Source organism: Cydia fagiglandana, chromosome 1 (assembly GCF_963556715.1).
Source record: "Cydia fagiglandana chromosome 1, ilCydFagi1.1, whole genome shotgun sequence".
Classification (NCBI taxonomy): Eukaryota; Metazoa; Arthropoda; class Insecta; order Lepidoptera; family Tortricidae; genus Cydia; species Cydia fagiglandana.
This window is the reverse complement of record NC_085932.1, coordinates 7509504-7527089: the sequence shown is the minus strand read 5'-3', so window position 1 is coordinate 7527089 and position 17586 is coordinate 7509504. Positions and strand designations below refer to the sequence as shown.

General features: G+C 35.5%; 1 protein-coding gene across 1 annotated transcript in view; it reads left to right on the top strand.

Annotated features, from left to right (window-relative positions):
• The window catches only part of LOC134663483 (uncharacterized), a 110724-nt gene extending 101184 nt beyond the window's left edge, over positions 1 to 9540 (top strand). Inside the window, exon 7 of the mRNA XM_063519856.1 lies at positions 6241 to 9540. Coding sequence (XP_063375926.1) covers positions 6241 to 6492 — 252 coding nt within the window. The 3' untranslated portion in view covers positions 6493 to 9540. The remainder of the gene's footprint in view (positions 1 to 6240) is intronic.
• Positions 9541 to 17586: the final 8046 nt, after the last annotated feature.

Below are 17586 nucleotides of genomic sequence, written 5' to 3'. Positions count from 1 at the left end.
TATTACTGTTTATTTGATGACTCCGGTATGTATAATGGTTATTATTTGCATTAAGTTTCGTTTCATATGGATATGTATACCGGTATAATTATTACTTTTTTTTTTTAAGCCAGAACGTGCGATAGTCTGTTACGGCTTTTAAGACGATAGCAACACTGCCTAGACGTCAACGACGGCTGTTATTCAAAAATACTTTATCCGGTACTCCAGACGTGATAAAAACCTGTTAAATAGTGTATTGTGTGTGTTAACAATAAAAAAATAGTCACCGAACATAGTGCAAAGTACAAACGCCATCATAACATAACGAGATTTGAACTTCAAAGCGTTCCATGGGAGTATTGTGTTTAGTATAAACATCGGTCTCTCAGTTGTATTTTAATATTTCAGAATGGTTCCAAATATTCTTACATGTCAAGGCACTACTAGCTACCTGGAAATGCAAGTGAAAGCAACCTTGAAGCAGCTGTGATAAACTAATAAGTGAGCGAGATGAAAATTGTTCAAAGAAACTTTGAGTTTAAGTGCCAGCTGACTGTAAACAGTGTGAAACAGTGAAAAAGCTACAGTGTATTGTGGACATATTTAATAACTGTGCTTTAGTTTAGACTATGAATCAAATTTGAGGTGTATCGGTGAATTGGAAAGTGAATAAAAGCTAATAAGTTATCTCCGGAATCAATGTAAGTTGAATATAAGATTAAATATAATAAGATATATAGATAGTATATATGTCGCAGTCAAAAGTGTGATCTGGTCAAAAGAACTTTTAACCGACAAAAACAGGCAAAACTGCTTTTGACTGAGCGTGTTGGTCAAAAGTAGTTTTACCTGAAAATCATTGGTTAATAGTAATTGTGACTGTTACTATCAGTCAAAAGTACTCTCAGAGATAGGTAGGTTAGGGTTATTTTTTTTGCTACGCTCAAAAAATGAAACTGTTCCCAGAGTTTGGTAGGTTAGGGTTATTTTTTTTTGCTACGCCCTAAAAACGAAACTGCTGCCAGAAATAGGTATGATTTTCAGGTAAAACTACTTTTGACCAACATGCTCAGTCAAAAGCAGTTTTGCCTGTTTTTGTCGGTTAAAAGTTCTTTTGACCAGTTCACACTTTTGACTGCAAAAGGTTGGGCTGGACATATGGCAAGGGAAGGTAAAGATAAGTGGGATAGAGAGGTAGCGGAATGGTATCCTAGAGATGGAGAAAGGAGAGAAGGAAACCAATAATGAGGTGGTCGGATGACATAAAGAAGCATGCGGCGCCGAATTGGATAGGGACGGCAAGGGATAGAGAGCTGGGGGAGGCCTATGCCAAGAAGGCAGACTGAAATAATTATTAAAAAGCAATGACATAAAAATTATTTAATAAAGTTACTAAGGAAAAAATATTGAAAAACTAATTGATATAAATGAAATGTGAATTTATTTAAATGTAATATGTACTGAAATTTAATTTTTTGGGCAATAAAGGCTATTCTATCCTATTCTATTCTAATTTGACAGGTGACAACAAAAAAAACATTAATTCCTGCTAAAATTTCAGAGTCATAGTTAAGCGTAGTACCAAAACAAGGTTGATTTTTAGGGTTCTGTAGCCAAAGGGTAAAAACGGGACCCCTATTACTAGGACTCCAATATATTATTAGAACAAAACAAATTATTTTCAGAAAATATTTAATTTAGGCTTAGGGATGGCGAGGCTCCATAAGCCTTCAGTAAGTAGTGCATAAGTATACTTGGAAAAATCCGACCTATGCCGCCGTGGATGGCCCGGTGGCAGAATGGCACAGGCACCTGCTGCAATAGCAGAGGACGCTGCTTTGATTCCAGCCTGGGGCACTGGAGGCCTTTTTAGGGTTCCATACCCAAAGGGTAAAAACGGGACCCTATTAAATACTAAGACTGCTGTCCGTCTGTCTGTCACCAGGCTGTATCTCAAGATCTCATGAACCGTGATAACTAGATTAACTAGACAGTTTACATTTTCACAAATGATGTATTTCTATTGCCGCTATAACAACAAATACTAAAAACAAATTAAAGAAATATTTAAGCGGGGCCAATGAAATGAGTAATTTTTTATTAATATGTTTTAATATGACATGTTGGTGGCAAACAAGATACAAGGCTGTTAATGCCGATGGTAAGTGGGAGTTTAGACTAGACCTCTGCTTCTCCAAGGGACTCACATTGCTGACCGAGTAAATTTTTATTAATATGTTTTTCTCAAACATGCAATGAAATATTGATGTTATGTTCCTTATAATAGGCTGCGAAGTATGACGTTTCAGGTTCGGCTAGGACAAGAGGTATTTAATGGAATTTCATACAAATCTTGCAGGCCTAGGCCGGCAAAGTCCTCTTTTTTAATTTCCATTTCACAGATATTTGAGACACAGCATCGTGGTATTCAGCCATTTAAAAAAAACTAGAGGCAGTATTTGCTTTATGGTTCGTAATGACACTCTGCCACTACGCCTATAAAAAAAAAACAAAAACAATGTTTGCTACAATTTGCAGTTTTATTTGTATAAAATCAACATGAACTTAATAAATAATACATTATTAACCAAATTCTGTAATTTTAAATTATAAATTAAACTACACAAATAAATACATTTAAAATATTTCATCTAAACGTTAGCGGTAAAAAGGTCTACTCAAACACGCGTAGTTATTTTTTTAAATTGTTATGGAGGCAAAGTTGAAAAATTTTCATTCTGTATTTCTGTTTTATTGGATTTATGGTGCGTTGTTGATTTTTTTACTTTAATATGAGTCCCGACAAAATAATGAAATTAATTTTAATTGTAATCGTAGGAGTTGGAATTGGCAGCGTAACCAGAATTGATTTTAAATAACTTGCTGCCTCTGCCGCCAAGTCAAAGACGAAGTATCTATATGGTTGCTTATGGCAATTTTATTATTTTAGAATCTAAGAAAAATGGCTTACAGTTTTTTAGAAACAGTTTTGTGGCATATTTTAAATGAATGTAACTACAAATTCGTCAACACTGTGGAAATTATACTTATTTTCTCCATGCATAAAGCAACGATGTATGTGAAACATGATATCAACATGAAATACTATGTAAACTTATGTGACGAAAACGACAGTCAGACGGATACAAGGCGAAAAAATCAAAGATACATGAAAATATACGGGTAGTAAAAATACACGACTCGTGTAAAACATACGCGTGATAAAGATATAGGTACGTGTTAGTTATATTTTGGGTGTAGTTTACTTTTAGTTTTTTCTATAAATAAAACTTGGGTTTCGTGGATTTTTTATTTTATTTATTTCATTGCATGTTTGAGAAAAGCACTATACATACCTCGGCGGGAAATGGGGTTGCCCGCGCTCAGACCTATATGTCTTCGGCCGGCAACCCCTTTTGTCCCGGCCTCTGTAGTAATGTACTAGGGTCTCTATTGTTTCCCAAATAGTTTTAAGTCATAATGTATTGTTTGTCCGAATTTTCGTTAGTCATAATTGGTTTTTCTCAGAAACGCGTAATTTTTCAGGATTGCCATAAAACAAACCTAACCTAACCTAACCTATCTATAGAATAACCTTAGGAAAATCCTGAAAAGTTAACGGTTTCAGTTTTATGACTAACGATAATATGACAAACAATACATTATGACTTAAAACTTTATGGGAAACAAAGGGACCCCAATGTACTATTAATATGACATGTTGGTGGCAAACAAGCATACAAGGCTGTTAATGCCGATGGTAAGTGGGAGTTTAGACTAGACCTCTGCTTCTCCAAGGGACTCACATTGCTGATCGAGTAAATTTTTATTAAAATGTTTTAATATGACATGTTGGTGGCAAACAAGCATACAAGGCTGTTAATGCCGATGGTAAGTGGGAGTTTAGACTAGACCTCTGCTTCTCCAAGGGACTCACATTGTTGACCGAGTAAATTTTTATTAATATGTTTTAATATGACATATTGGTGGCAAACAAGCATATAAGGCTGTTAATGCCCATGGTAAGTGGGAGTTTAGACTAGACCTCTGCTTCTCCAAGGGACTCACATTGCTGACCGGTTACAAATCTATTACACTCATACTAGGGTACCGTACCTGACTAGGGTACCGTACCATACTAGGGTACCGTACCTGAAGGGTAACTAAAAACGGGAACCTATTAGCGATTCCGACTCGCACTTGGCCGGTTTTTCTTAGTAGGTATATGACATTTGTTTCAGTTTTACTTCATTGTCCGTCTGTCTGTCTGTCTGTCTGTCACCAGGCTGTATCTCATGAACCGTGATAGGCAGTTGAAATTTTCACAGATGATGTATTTCTGTTGCCGCTATAACAACAAATACTAAAAAGTATGGAACCCTTCGTGCGCGAGTCCAAATCGCACTTGACCGGTTTGATATTTCAGGCTCCGTCACACAGGCGCGTTTCGCGTGCGGCGCGTGAGCGGGGCGCGCCGCTTTTTCATATAAAACGCTCAGGCCCGGCTCTGAAAACGCGCCGGTGTGACGGAACCTTTATTTCAGTTTACTCCACTGTCCGTCTGTCACCAGGCTGTATCTCATGAACCGTGATAGCTAGACAGTTGAAATTTTCACACATGATGTATTTCTGTTGCCGCTATAACAACAAATACTTAAAAGTGTTCCGTTCTTGATGGGTGAGTCCGACTCGCACTTATCCAGTTTTTTTTTTAATGAATTTATTATTAACGGATAGGCATTAATATTAAAGAATGAAATAGTAGTCATAATTTCCATACTTTCACTTTAGTGCCATGAAGGGTAGGTACAAAGGGTTCCCTCTTTTGAGATTGGAAAGTGGGCTAGGTTATAAATGCGGCCTTCACAGAACCGATCTGCGACCAGAAAAGTGGGTCAGGTTAGAACTGTGATCCTTATAGAACCAAACTGCAACCAGAAGTGGGTTAGGTTAGGTTAGAACTGCGACCCTTACAGAACCGAACTGCTACCAGAAAAGCAGATGAGATTTTTTTAATTACATATTTGTTTTTAGATATATCGGAATAGTACATTTTTCGAGTTAATGTTACGGATTTAAAGTTTTCTGAGATGAGATAGGTTTGTAACCGCCTTGATGAAGGTTTGAAGTCTAAAAGTAAATAATTACTTAATTCATAATGAGTATTACCTATTACTATTATTTATTTTACCCGAGCGAAGCCGGGTTTTCATCTAGTTATTAATATTGACAGCTTTTAACAAAATCTAAATTATACCTGAACTCTACTACACTAAACTAGGTACTATATAGTAGTTATGTAGGGACTTGTACTGTATTTAAGCTTATAAAAATCTATAATCCTTGTGCCTAGCTGATAAGTATTCTTGAAATTCTTGTAGAAATATAGAAATAAATATATCCTTTGACAAAGGACATTTTACTATTGATAGAATGCACTCGTTCTGGCTGACACCTAATGTACAACACAAAACTATAGCAAGACAAGAGCTTCGGCTTGCGACTTCTTTTGCATAGAATAATGGTTTCCGTGATAAAAAGTACCTGTCTTATATCCTTCCCGAAACTATCTCCATACCAAATTTTATCTAAATCGCTTCAGCGGTTTAATGGTGAAGACTGTGTAGAGGTAGCAGGCAGACACACTGACTTACTCAAAACACATCCCTTATGTTTTGATGTAGGTAGTTCTCCTCTCCTTTGGTAATTTGGGAGGGAAAATTGGCCCTATCCACTAAACCCACTCCGGTGTTTCATCCTCTTTGCCGTTAGTGAGGGCGCAATAGAATTGGTGTCGGCACTAATTATTACGAAAACGGCTGACATGTGACCTTTCGACATAAAATGGGATTACTTGAGAAAAATAAGTTATTGGGTATTGGGTATTTATAACGTACATACATACATATATACATACATATAATCACGCCTATTTCCCGGAGGGGTAGGCAGAGACCACGGATTTCCACTTGCTACGATCCTGACATACATAGGGTATTTATAAATGTATACTATTAGGAAGCCCATTTGAGGAATGAGCGTTAAAGGGTTGATTATGCTATTTTCCCAAGCTGCTATAGCTATATTATTATTATATTATTGTAAAAAACTTAAAACGTGATTAACGATGTTGGTTAACATTACCTTTCTGTTTTTTCTTAGTTTTCATAGCGTGGCTTGGTAAAAACTAGTTTCAATAAATAGTTTGCAGTTCGATACAGCAGTATAAAAAAGTCAGTGATATTTTTTTGTTGACAGTGTCTGGCAACGATAGCGACAGTGTACTGGCGCAGCAACGAAGAGAGCGTGCAGGGCGAGCGCATGAAGGGGTATGCGCGCTCGCGCGAGCTCAGCGAGGGCGCGTCGCGCGCCGACCGCGTGCAGGCGGCGGGCAAGCACGGCGCCGCGCCGCGCGCGCTGCCCGCGCTGCCCCTGCCCGCCCTACTGCCTGCGCTCGCGCTGCTACTCGCGCACGCCGCCGCGAACCCCACTATGCGATTAAACACTTAAAAGGCTCGAAACGACAACGCAGACACTTCCTATGTGTTCGGATTGTTAATGGTGCAAAAACGATCATTCTGATTAGATAAACTAATTATTGTAAAATACGCTTGATTCTGTGTTGCTAAGTAAATAAACACTAACGCGTGAGATATGTGCCATTGTCGAAGTAATAATTATTACCTTGTTATTCTATCACCTCGGATTCCAAAGATTATTGTTTTACCAAGATTTTATTTAACCAAAGTGGAGGCATTTTGTAATTAACATATCAAAATCTCTTACGTATAGGTACAATAGGTACATTACATTTGCGTTATTAAGGGTAATCTATACGTATCGAAACGTCGGTAAGTAATTAATTACGTAGCAGTTATTTGTGATTCCAATTATGAGACATACATGACATATCATTAAAATCAGGTTTCAATAATGTACTGCAATATCGCTTAAAATCCGTCACAACATTATTTCCAAAGATGTTGTTATGTTACTGTGTTACTGCTTTGTTCGATAGGCTGATATGGAACTGTACGTTAATGCAATATCAATTTATTTTAATGTTTTTTTTTTCAGCACCTTGACGCGATTGAAAAATAACCATATTTATTATTTTCTGTTGCATAAATCGGGTTACAAGTAATACACAAGTCGCGTCGCGTCGTTTTTAAAACTTGATAAGCGAATAAAATAAATTTCTTTCACATTCTCTTCAGGTGCTTCCTCCTTTATTTCTGCAATAAATACAGCCGCCATCACATCTATCGGAGCGGTCAAGGCTCTCACAAATATCTGAACATGCCTCTATTGTCAAGACATTAGAGTGCCTGTTCAGATATTGTGAACACCTTGGCCGCTCCGATATAGCCTATGACGACTGTACATACAAATAACGTAACCGGTGTCGTCGTTCAAATTAATAAATAATTACGAGTAAAATATGCATCATTTAATCGATCACAATATACTGTTGTAGGTACATACTTACATTCTGTGTATATTTTAGTATTGAAACGTGTTTACGTACCTATATAAGACTTAACATAATTTTATGTCATAATATGTAATAATTAGCTAGGAGAGGAGCCCTTTATTTAACGATATTGCTCGCTGAATCCATTGGGTGTCGATCGTGGTAAATGCCTACATTGTTTTTGCTATTCGGATAAAAAATGTTATCGGAACCTCACAGTGAAACTTGGCAAGTGTGGTCCCGGAAAAAGTTTTATGTTGCTAGCAATATTGCCAGTGAACTAAAACGTAAAACGACGTTGATATTTAAGTAGGTAAGGCAATAAATACTGAAAGGAATTATTCGCACTTAATAATAATATTACAATAATATCGCAGTCAATTCCAAAGTTTCGGGCAGTAAATATTGTCAGTTTCCTAATGTAGTCAGGAAACACGAGTTTCTTCATATTTTTTACCAGCACTTACTAGGCCACGTCTAACTTTGTTTCGTTTGATAACTAATATGATTGCTTAAACATTGAGAGCGTTTCATGAAACCTTATATTACAATTACAAGTGATTTTAACTCCTATTAGGTATTAGAAAGAATGCTCCGCTTGTATTATAATACAAGTTACAAGCTTTCTTGAAAGAGCCCTCTGGTCAACAGAAACAAAATTCTTAGTTCCTAACTAAAATATCGTATGAACGCGAATCAGGCCTTTTCGAAGTAAAATATACCTTTGTTGTCAAAATTATGTTATGGTAGCTCCACATGATATTGCGATTGCGATAAAAAATAAGTTATACGTGACTTGTTAGGTATTTTAAAACTGGTCACTGACGTTTCATAAGTTGAATGTTGCTCGGAATATTTTGTTCCTATAGTTCGTTTTTTTAGCATTAGAAAGAACTTGCAAGAAGGTAAGACATCTTGACATGTCTTTTAAATTTTTAATTGAAAAACGCTTTTTAAAAATCAAAGACTATTACTTATGAAGGCAAAAGAATATAAATGATTGTATTAGATTCATAATTGTTACATATTTGCCGTGACTTATTTTTAAAACGTGTTTTTCAATTAAAAGACACATCAAGATTGTTTACCTTTTTTCTAATGCTAAAAAAAACGAACTATAACAAAGAGCTTTATCTTTATCCGTTCAAGGTTCACGTTGACTAACCATCGAAAACACTGGATAAAAGTGAGCGACCTGTTAGGTATAATATGTCTGAGTCTCGAGGGAGTTTTATATGTATAGTCCGTTTTTTTTAGCATTAGAAAGAACTTCGCAGAAGTAAGCTTGTGGTTCCAAATCCGGCACTTTTAGCGGTAATAATTTGAAGTAAATTACATGTATTGACCATGCTACATTAGATAATTCAATAATTATTGACAATTAAAGAGCCTGATAAAAACTGCACGCTTGCTTCTGTGGAGTTCTTTCTAATGCTAAAAAAAACGAACTATAGTTAACTACCAATATAACTAAATAGCATTACAGTAATTGCTAATTCTATGAATATACAGTTGAATATTGTACAGGGATGTAGAAGATTATTGAATTGTCATTTGGACAAATAAATAGAGAAATTTAGATCGATATAATATTATACTGTGTTAAGAACTCGAAGAAATTTAATATAAAAATGTAAATTCAAGGGATGTTTTTTAAATTTATTGACGTGATATCAGTGAATCAAACTACAGCTTTTTTCTATTCGATTTAGTTACATAAGGGGCTATCCATAAATTACGTCATCGATTTTTGACGATTTTTGAATCCCCCCCCCCCCTATAATCATCCAAAAATCATGCTTCAAATTACCCCATTTCCTCCTACTTCATGCTACCGTCATCCGATGTCCAGACCCCCCCCCCTAATTTGAAATGACGTAATTTATGAATAGCCCCTAAGTAAAAAAAAACAAATTTATATAGGCTAGGTAACTAATGCAAAATTTGCTGCAGATAACCTTATGCAAAACAAAGGGCAAAATTTACGTATTCAAATGTTTAAAATTGCCCTCTATAACGAAACTGCCCCTAGTGTCATTAAATACCAACTACTTAAAGGAATTTCCATGAATGAATATGTTTGTGTACATTAAAACTTTCGTTGTCCTAGTTTAGTTTTGTTTGGAACAAGTTGACAATCGCAGCGCAAGTTCCGCCCGCTCGGGCTCCCTTTTTGATGTGTCCGCCACCCTGCACATTAAAAAAATACAGTCTAATCTTCATTTAAACCACTAACTACGATACGTTCGAAAGACCAATTCGTTTAATACTTGCTTTATGGTGGGGGTTCATCCTGTAATCTTTTAAATAAGTAGTTATTATTTTACAAGGGGGCAAATTTGTTGCCTAATCTTGATACCCAAATAGTAGGTTAAAGAATACAAAATTGTAAAAAAGTGGAATATTGAGCGTTGCGCGGATTTTAAGACACCAGGGTTATACAGATTTTGCTCCCGAGTGAAAAATACAATTTTTCATTACACCAAAGGAAAATACGAACTGGAAAATATTACAAATCAATTCCAAATGACAGCTATTAAATATCAATTATTCTAAATCAATCACATAAAAGTTAATTCCACCAGCCAACATGAGGAAACAACTCATGCATCAATTACTTTGCCACTCTCGTTAATAGAATGCTATTTACTTTATCATTCGTTTATGAATAATGAAGAGAGCTCTGTACGACCTGTAGGCCTAGCATAGAAACGGCGCGACTTCGACAATATCTTGACCGCGACCGCGAGATAGACTTGTTGCTGTATTTGTAGGTAGTCTGTCTCCTGGGCGAGAGACCGATGTGCCGCTCCTGTGTTTGGCCTAGGTACTACAGGCGTGTAATGAAAAATAAAACAAAAAATAATTTATTTTTATCTATTGTTATACTTAGTTAAAAGGGGCTGGTTCCCAAAATATATAATAAGTTTTTAAATATTTTACCTTTTCTTCCTATATTTTGTAGTATTCTGCGGTATTTATCGACACCTAGGTAATATGGATGAATTCTCAAATTACTTGACTTAGCAAGCTATTACTATAAGTACGTAATCCGTTATTTTCTTTTCTTTCTATTAGAACTCTTTGGTTATTTTACTACTGCAGTCTCTGGAGATCTAGGTTCCAACATGTTTTTAATCGATTCAATACTCATTACCACCGTAACGGCCATTGTACTGAACTAGTTAGTTTCTGCAATTTAATTAAAACAGTTAAACTGCAGGAACTCCGATAATAAGTTCCATTTGTTGTTCCAGCGGAGCTGCTAATTAGGCATTGCAATGTTCATTTCATATCGTACCTACGTTGCGTTCCCGCTATTCGGATTACCAAGACAAATGACGACTCGAGGGAATTTACTCGAATTATTATATACCTAAGTAATTCGATGTTATAATTTTGCACCATTTGTACCTATGTATTTGAATATTTAAGAAAAATATATAATATGATATTTTTTATTCTATACCTACGCAGAAATGCATTTTTGGTCTGGGGTATAATTTTATTTATAGTATTATAGTAGAACAAAAAAAAACAGATGTACATACATTTTTATTTAAACTTGTAAGTAGGTAGGTACTTTAAATCCGTAGGTAATGTTTAAGTAACGTCTAATTTGCTGTTTCGTGGCGAAATACATGGCATTTCACTTTCACTTTTGGGTTTATCATCAAACGGCATTGATTCAAACAAAAATGCCCGTATGAAATATGGAACATTTTATTTGCAAATCATTCGTTGTAAACTACATATATCGTATTCTGTATATTCTATGAATATTTATTACCGAAGTATTAACATGTACACCCACTAGTATCAACTTAGCTTATTTCAGATTATTGGAAACATATTGGAAATAGTCAAAATTTTTTAGGTTTATGTGTAAAATATTTTGCTACTTATATACGTATTCTACTAATGTTGTTGAGATGCGCGCACGCAGCCCGGCCACACGCTGCGGCTAAAAATTGTTGCTTATTGTTATAAATAAATAGAATTAAGAGTCAATATGTAAATAATGAAATAATTGTGTAGCTCAAAGTTAAGAAATCAAAAAGAATAAAATATGTGATTTACAAGCAATTTTTTTTTAAAACCCCTCTTCTACCCAGATTTAAGTTATTCGCAAAAATAACTATTTAAGTAAGTATTTTAAACTAAATAATACTTGGAATGTACAATTGTACAGTCAGCTTAACTATTAGCTTAACTCCTGCATTGAAAATAGTTGATATATACCGGGTGTGGCCTGTAACACGAGCAAATAATTAAAACATAGATTGTACTCCTCAAACGGTGACACTTTTGTTCAACAACTTTTAAAAAATATGAAGTATTTAGACTCCCTAATTTTCATACAAAATAAATATTATCTTCAATGGACGCCATCGCTACGCCATATCATTGTGATTGACGTTGCTTGTCATGCCATAAACATAACAAAATTCGCAATACATTGCCTCTTAGAAAAAACTTTAAAGTGTATTAAAAATCAAACTACAAGTTATTTTTAAAAGTCGCTAAACAAATGTTGGTTAGTATGAGGAGTACAGTCTGCAGTTTAATTTTTTGCTCATATTACAGGCCACATCCTGTATATATATTTTACCTAAGTAGGTAGAGCTTAATTTTGACAGCACTCGTAAAGACAAGGGATTGATTTCTTGAATAATACTTTGTAATACAGGCGGAAGCCTTTTTAAACTTTATTCATTAGAAAGAGACTTCCGGTGTTGAAAGAAAGGTCTCTAGTGAATTCGACTATTTTAATAACATGTCATGAGTTGCGTGAAACGCAGCGAGTTTTCGGGGAACTGTAGAATTTTCCTATTGTAAAAGCATTAGGTATTGTAATATTAAAGTCATAAAATTTTGACTAACCAATATCATTTTGTTATTTTCATACATAACAGAACATGGAAATATCTTGAGCTAATAGAGCGGTTTCAGACTAGCGTATTTTTCCTTACATTTGCTGCCGTATTCGAACTTCAAGATATTCACAAGAGACGACACGTACTAATAGATCCATTCCAGATACGTTATAGTTTAAATATCAACTAGTTCTCTTTTGCAGCGCAATTTGGGCACCCAATACCACTTTTACATTAGATACTTAGAGTAAGATATCTATTAGATGTGAATTGGATCTCTATTAAGTCATATCCTGTGGAAATCGTTCAAGAGTATCTCCAGAATCGCGTAAATGTCAAATTTGATAGGTTAGATCTTAAACATATCGTTATCGTATCTTGGTGATGTCTAAAATAAATATATCTACTTAATAGATGTCTATTTCAAAATCCGAATCGGGCCCTTGGTCTATCCCAGCTTACTGGCACATACGCGTACGCTCGTATAAAACGCTAGTCAGGAACCGCCCTTAAAATCTACGGCAAGTCAGTTTTATTCGTCATGTCCTGACAACTGGCATCATATTGGCGAAGCTCAATTTCCGTCTGTCTTTCGCGAACTGCAACCCAGCTGTCACCAACCTCTCCGTCACTGTCGCTTTTAAAAGATTTACGTATACCTTTAGAATTGACCACGCGTTGATCCATAAAAAAGCATGTACCTACATAATTATTTTAATCAGGTAGAACTCATTGTCATTAATTAATTGTTAACTGTCAATTTAACTAGAATCCGTTGAAGTTAGCTTTGGACTGACTCGAACAGCAGAAAGTGAGGGGATGTAAGAGGGAAATTTGACATTAATGATGTTGATGACATTTCGACACTTTGGCAAAGCAAATGCCTTGCAGAGTTAGCTTGGTCCGACTCTACACTATCTATACTAGGGCGCTGTTCATGTAGAGCTTTAGAGATTAAAATTGTTAAAATTTTATTCAAGGAAGTAAATAAATTGAAAAACCTTTGTTCTACGAGTACAACATGTAAACTTGTTGAACGTGTCTGTGAAATGACAAATACAGCAGAACAGTATAACCCCGGAACAAAAAATATCTACTACGTGTATTCTACATATATGTATGGTCCAACAGGAGGCGGGTGTTACAGTTATAGTTGACATTTTTTAGGCTGCCCGTTTAGGACTATGAGCTATATAAAAAATCAACTATAACCTACCTATAAAATGAACTAAAAATTTGCAAAGTATACTGAGGTACAGTCAAGGAATTTAAATTCCGACCCATTTCGTACTTTGTCACAGTGACAATCAATATGAAAGCCGCTAGAGACCTCATACGGTTGTCACTGTGACAAAGTACGAAATGGGTCGGAATTTAAATTCCTTGACTGTACCTACACTATGTTGAAATTAATTAAAACATGAGCGGCAAATCTTAAATTATGCACGAAATATGGTGGAGCGATACGTGCCAGGAGCAGAATATTGGGGATTATAATGTATTTATTCTTTACTTTTTACTCGTCCTCGCTACCCCAAAGTTACAACGTTTTATTGACAATACGTCTCGACGGGGTACAGACAGGCGTTGTACTGTTGCATGTACACATTTATAAACAACAGCAATTGAACTTTGAAAATCTATTATTCATTTACCTTTTAGTGATATGTCACTCGCAAAGCACTTGTGTAGGTGTTGCATTATTTTTCGTTACATTAAAATAGCAATTACATAAGTTAAAATAATAATTACTATATTAAAATTGCCAATAAGTAACTCAATTGAAGATAATGAATGAATGAAGTGGTGAAAGTTTTTTTTAATGGCAACGAATGAAATAGGTGTACAACATACTTGTTTATAATAGGGGCCCGATTCGGATTTTGAAATAGACATCTATTAGACATCACCAAAATACGATAACGATATGTTTAAGATCTAACCTGTCAAATTTGACATTTGCGCGATACTCTTGAACGATTTCCACAGGATATGACTTAGAGATCCTATTCACATCTAATAGATATCTTACTCTATCTAACGTAAAAGTGACATTGGTTGCCCGAATTGCGCTGCAAAAGAGAACTATCTAGTTGATATCTAAACTATAACGTGTCGTCTCTTGTGAATATATTGAAGTTCGAATACGGCAGTAGGTCGTTTCACGAAAGCTGGCGCGGATTTATTACGAAAATGTTGTTTTTTCAGTGCAAATCTCGTACCAGGGGGTGTATTCGAGAAGGCACATTTGACGTATCATGAGGATATCCAGTTGATACTGATAAATCATGACTTGTCGAATTGCGTACAATCACCACCTGTCAGTGAACTCTATCCACACTAGAGGTGGGGCGTTGTACTGAAATAGTTATTGGGACAGGTTTTTCTTAATGGACGACTTTTCGTTTGTCGAGTATTTAAAAGCAAGTACTTTAATTTTCGAAATATAACAGATATGAAGTTGCCAACACCTCGTACCTCCATTCTTACCTTTACTTTAAATATTTTTTTTTGTTAACTGGCAGTCGTCTGGGTGTCTGTTGGATCAAAAAATTATGGAAATAATTTTTACATTGTTAATATCTCATTTGATTAATGGCCTTGACTCAAAAAGTCACGATACGTCAGATCCCTACTAATGAAAAGTCGATATTTGCATAAATAACCTTTATTTGTAAAACGCTTAAGTACGGTAAACACGTAAATTGCCTTTTTGGGGTGGTACACGTAAAACTGGTACTTTCATAGAAACGTACTTTTGGTACGCATTTTGCCAACGTGTCCCAGCTCTAGTTAGGATCACAATGTATCGCAAGTTGTTACATTTGACAACTTGCGATCGCAACTGTCAATGATACTAGACTTTTTTGTCGATGGGTATGGCTGCCATGTTTGGATTTATGACATTCAAAAGGGGATCCTACGGCATAGAGTAAACTGCATTCTTATTTTTCTACAATACTTTGATTCTTCTACTGGACGCAAGATGGAGTTAGCAGTCAAATTTCGATCTTGGCGTTATAAAAATAAACCGCAAGAACATGACATGCAGTTGCGTGGGTGTAGATCTATCATGAAACGAACATGTGACAATTGTCTATGATTAAAAAAAATATTGACAAATAACATAAAGCAATACATATACTTCAAAATGGCAAAAAGAAAACAGATATTATAAACATACTTACAAATCATATAGGTAAAAAGTATAATTTTTAAACCAATGGTCGTGGGTCGTAACCCCGGCTATTAACAATGAACTTGTTGTAACTATCTTAACCAATTGCTTTTCTGTGAAGTATAATATCATGAGGAAGATGGAGTAGCCACAATAAGGTATATTTCTCCCCTCTGGGTTAGATGGCAGGGAGAGATAGTGAAGAATGCGGCAAAATAAGCATTTATTGTGTTGTTAAAAGCCCTAAGCCATGAGCCAGGGTATTAATTATATGTTAGGTGCATGATTAGGGGCTAATCTCTGGAAAACCGGAGCTTCGGCGACTAGTTGCCAACTTTCCCAAGTCACTTTTACATCAGCTCCATTAATTAATTAATTCAGGTAAAATTCGTAAGAACTAGTGCCTGTGCCATTCTCTACATTGGACCTACTCATATTTTGCCACCTTAGTAGCCTCGAATTATAAAAATAAATAAATAAATAAATATTATAGGACATTCTTACACAGATTGACAAAGTCCCACGGTAAGCTCAAGAAGGCTTGTGTTGTGGGTACTCAGACAAGGATATATATAATATACAAATACTTAAATACATAGAAAACACCCATGACTCAGGAACAAATATATGTATCATCAATTCATCATACAAATTTTATTTATTTATTTATTTAGAAATTTAATTCAGGCAACAAGGCCCATATTACAAATACCTTACAGACTAACATACATAATGTATTTTATAAACTTAAAACTAAACACTATTTAGTCGACAAAACGGCGTGGCTCCGTTGCATCGGCTGCTCTTGTGTCGGATTCCAACACAAATAAATGCCCTTACTGGGATTCGAACCCAGGACCATCGGCTTCGCAGGCAGGGTCACTACCCACTAGGCCAGACCGGTCGTCGTTGTTATTTGAGGCTTTCCATAAAATAAGGGTACGGCTTTATGCTTCAAATGCAACAAGGACGTTTTCATCTGAAATTCCAATAGAAATTGGAAATTCCAGAAGCCACATTTTTACAAGCTTTTATTTAGTTTCACTTTCACCTGCCCCGTTGTCTGTTTGTAACAATCAAATCTAAAGACCCACTTCCCGGGTGTTCAATTAAGCTCAAAATTTGCATACATAATCAAGTTTCAAGTAAGTAAACAAGTCAATAATCAAGTTTTCACAGATGTTTCGAATAAATATAGTTTTTTCAAAGGTCTCCTTTCAATCATAGACAGAGACAATCATACATTCTTTGGTTTACACTTTACACTAGTACTAGCACCCAAAAGAAAAGGACGACTAAAGATTTCCCGGTTCTTACTGACTGACAAATTGGTTTGACCAACTATACACCGTGTTCTTTTTTAATTTCCGTTAATTTCAAGGGTGCGTTCCTGGGCTTAAATTAAGTAACTTTCTCAAAGACACCGATATTCTAATAGGGAATATTACTGCATTGTTCTTCCGCCAGAGTGCATGACCGATCCATATAGTAAACAGTTTTTTGACAATTTTGACAAGTCTTTCAAATCGGGATTAAAATAAAATTGCTAAAGATATTGATATAATTCGACTTTAAAATAAGGTACTTACAAGATATGTTAATACAATAATGCATCAGTGCTGCGTATTTGGCTGCAGAAATCCAGGAAATCATTCATTTCCGAAAGACCAAAGTGTATGAAACTGTGGGAAGCGGCGGTACGTCGTAAAGCAAAAAAACCTCAAAGATATGTTCAGCACATTTTAAATCCGAAGATTTCATTGCATCTGAAAACTTTTTAGGTAAGAATTTCGAAATAATAGAATAACCGTCACATTTATTACCCAATTTTATTCTGAGCGTAACCTAAACCTTGTTATTATTTTCAGGATCCAATTTTTTTTTAAATATGCTATTTAGTTCTCTTAAACGTACTTAACCATACCACGAAGTTAACGGAATTCAATAAGAACACGGTGTATAACATTGATGGATCAAGGCGGTTTGTTTACAGCCTGCCGCGAACGCCGAAAAGCGAATTTTCTTTATCTGCCGCTCTATGGCTCGGATATGCAAGAGTGATAGAGTGGCAGTTA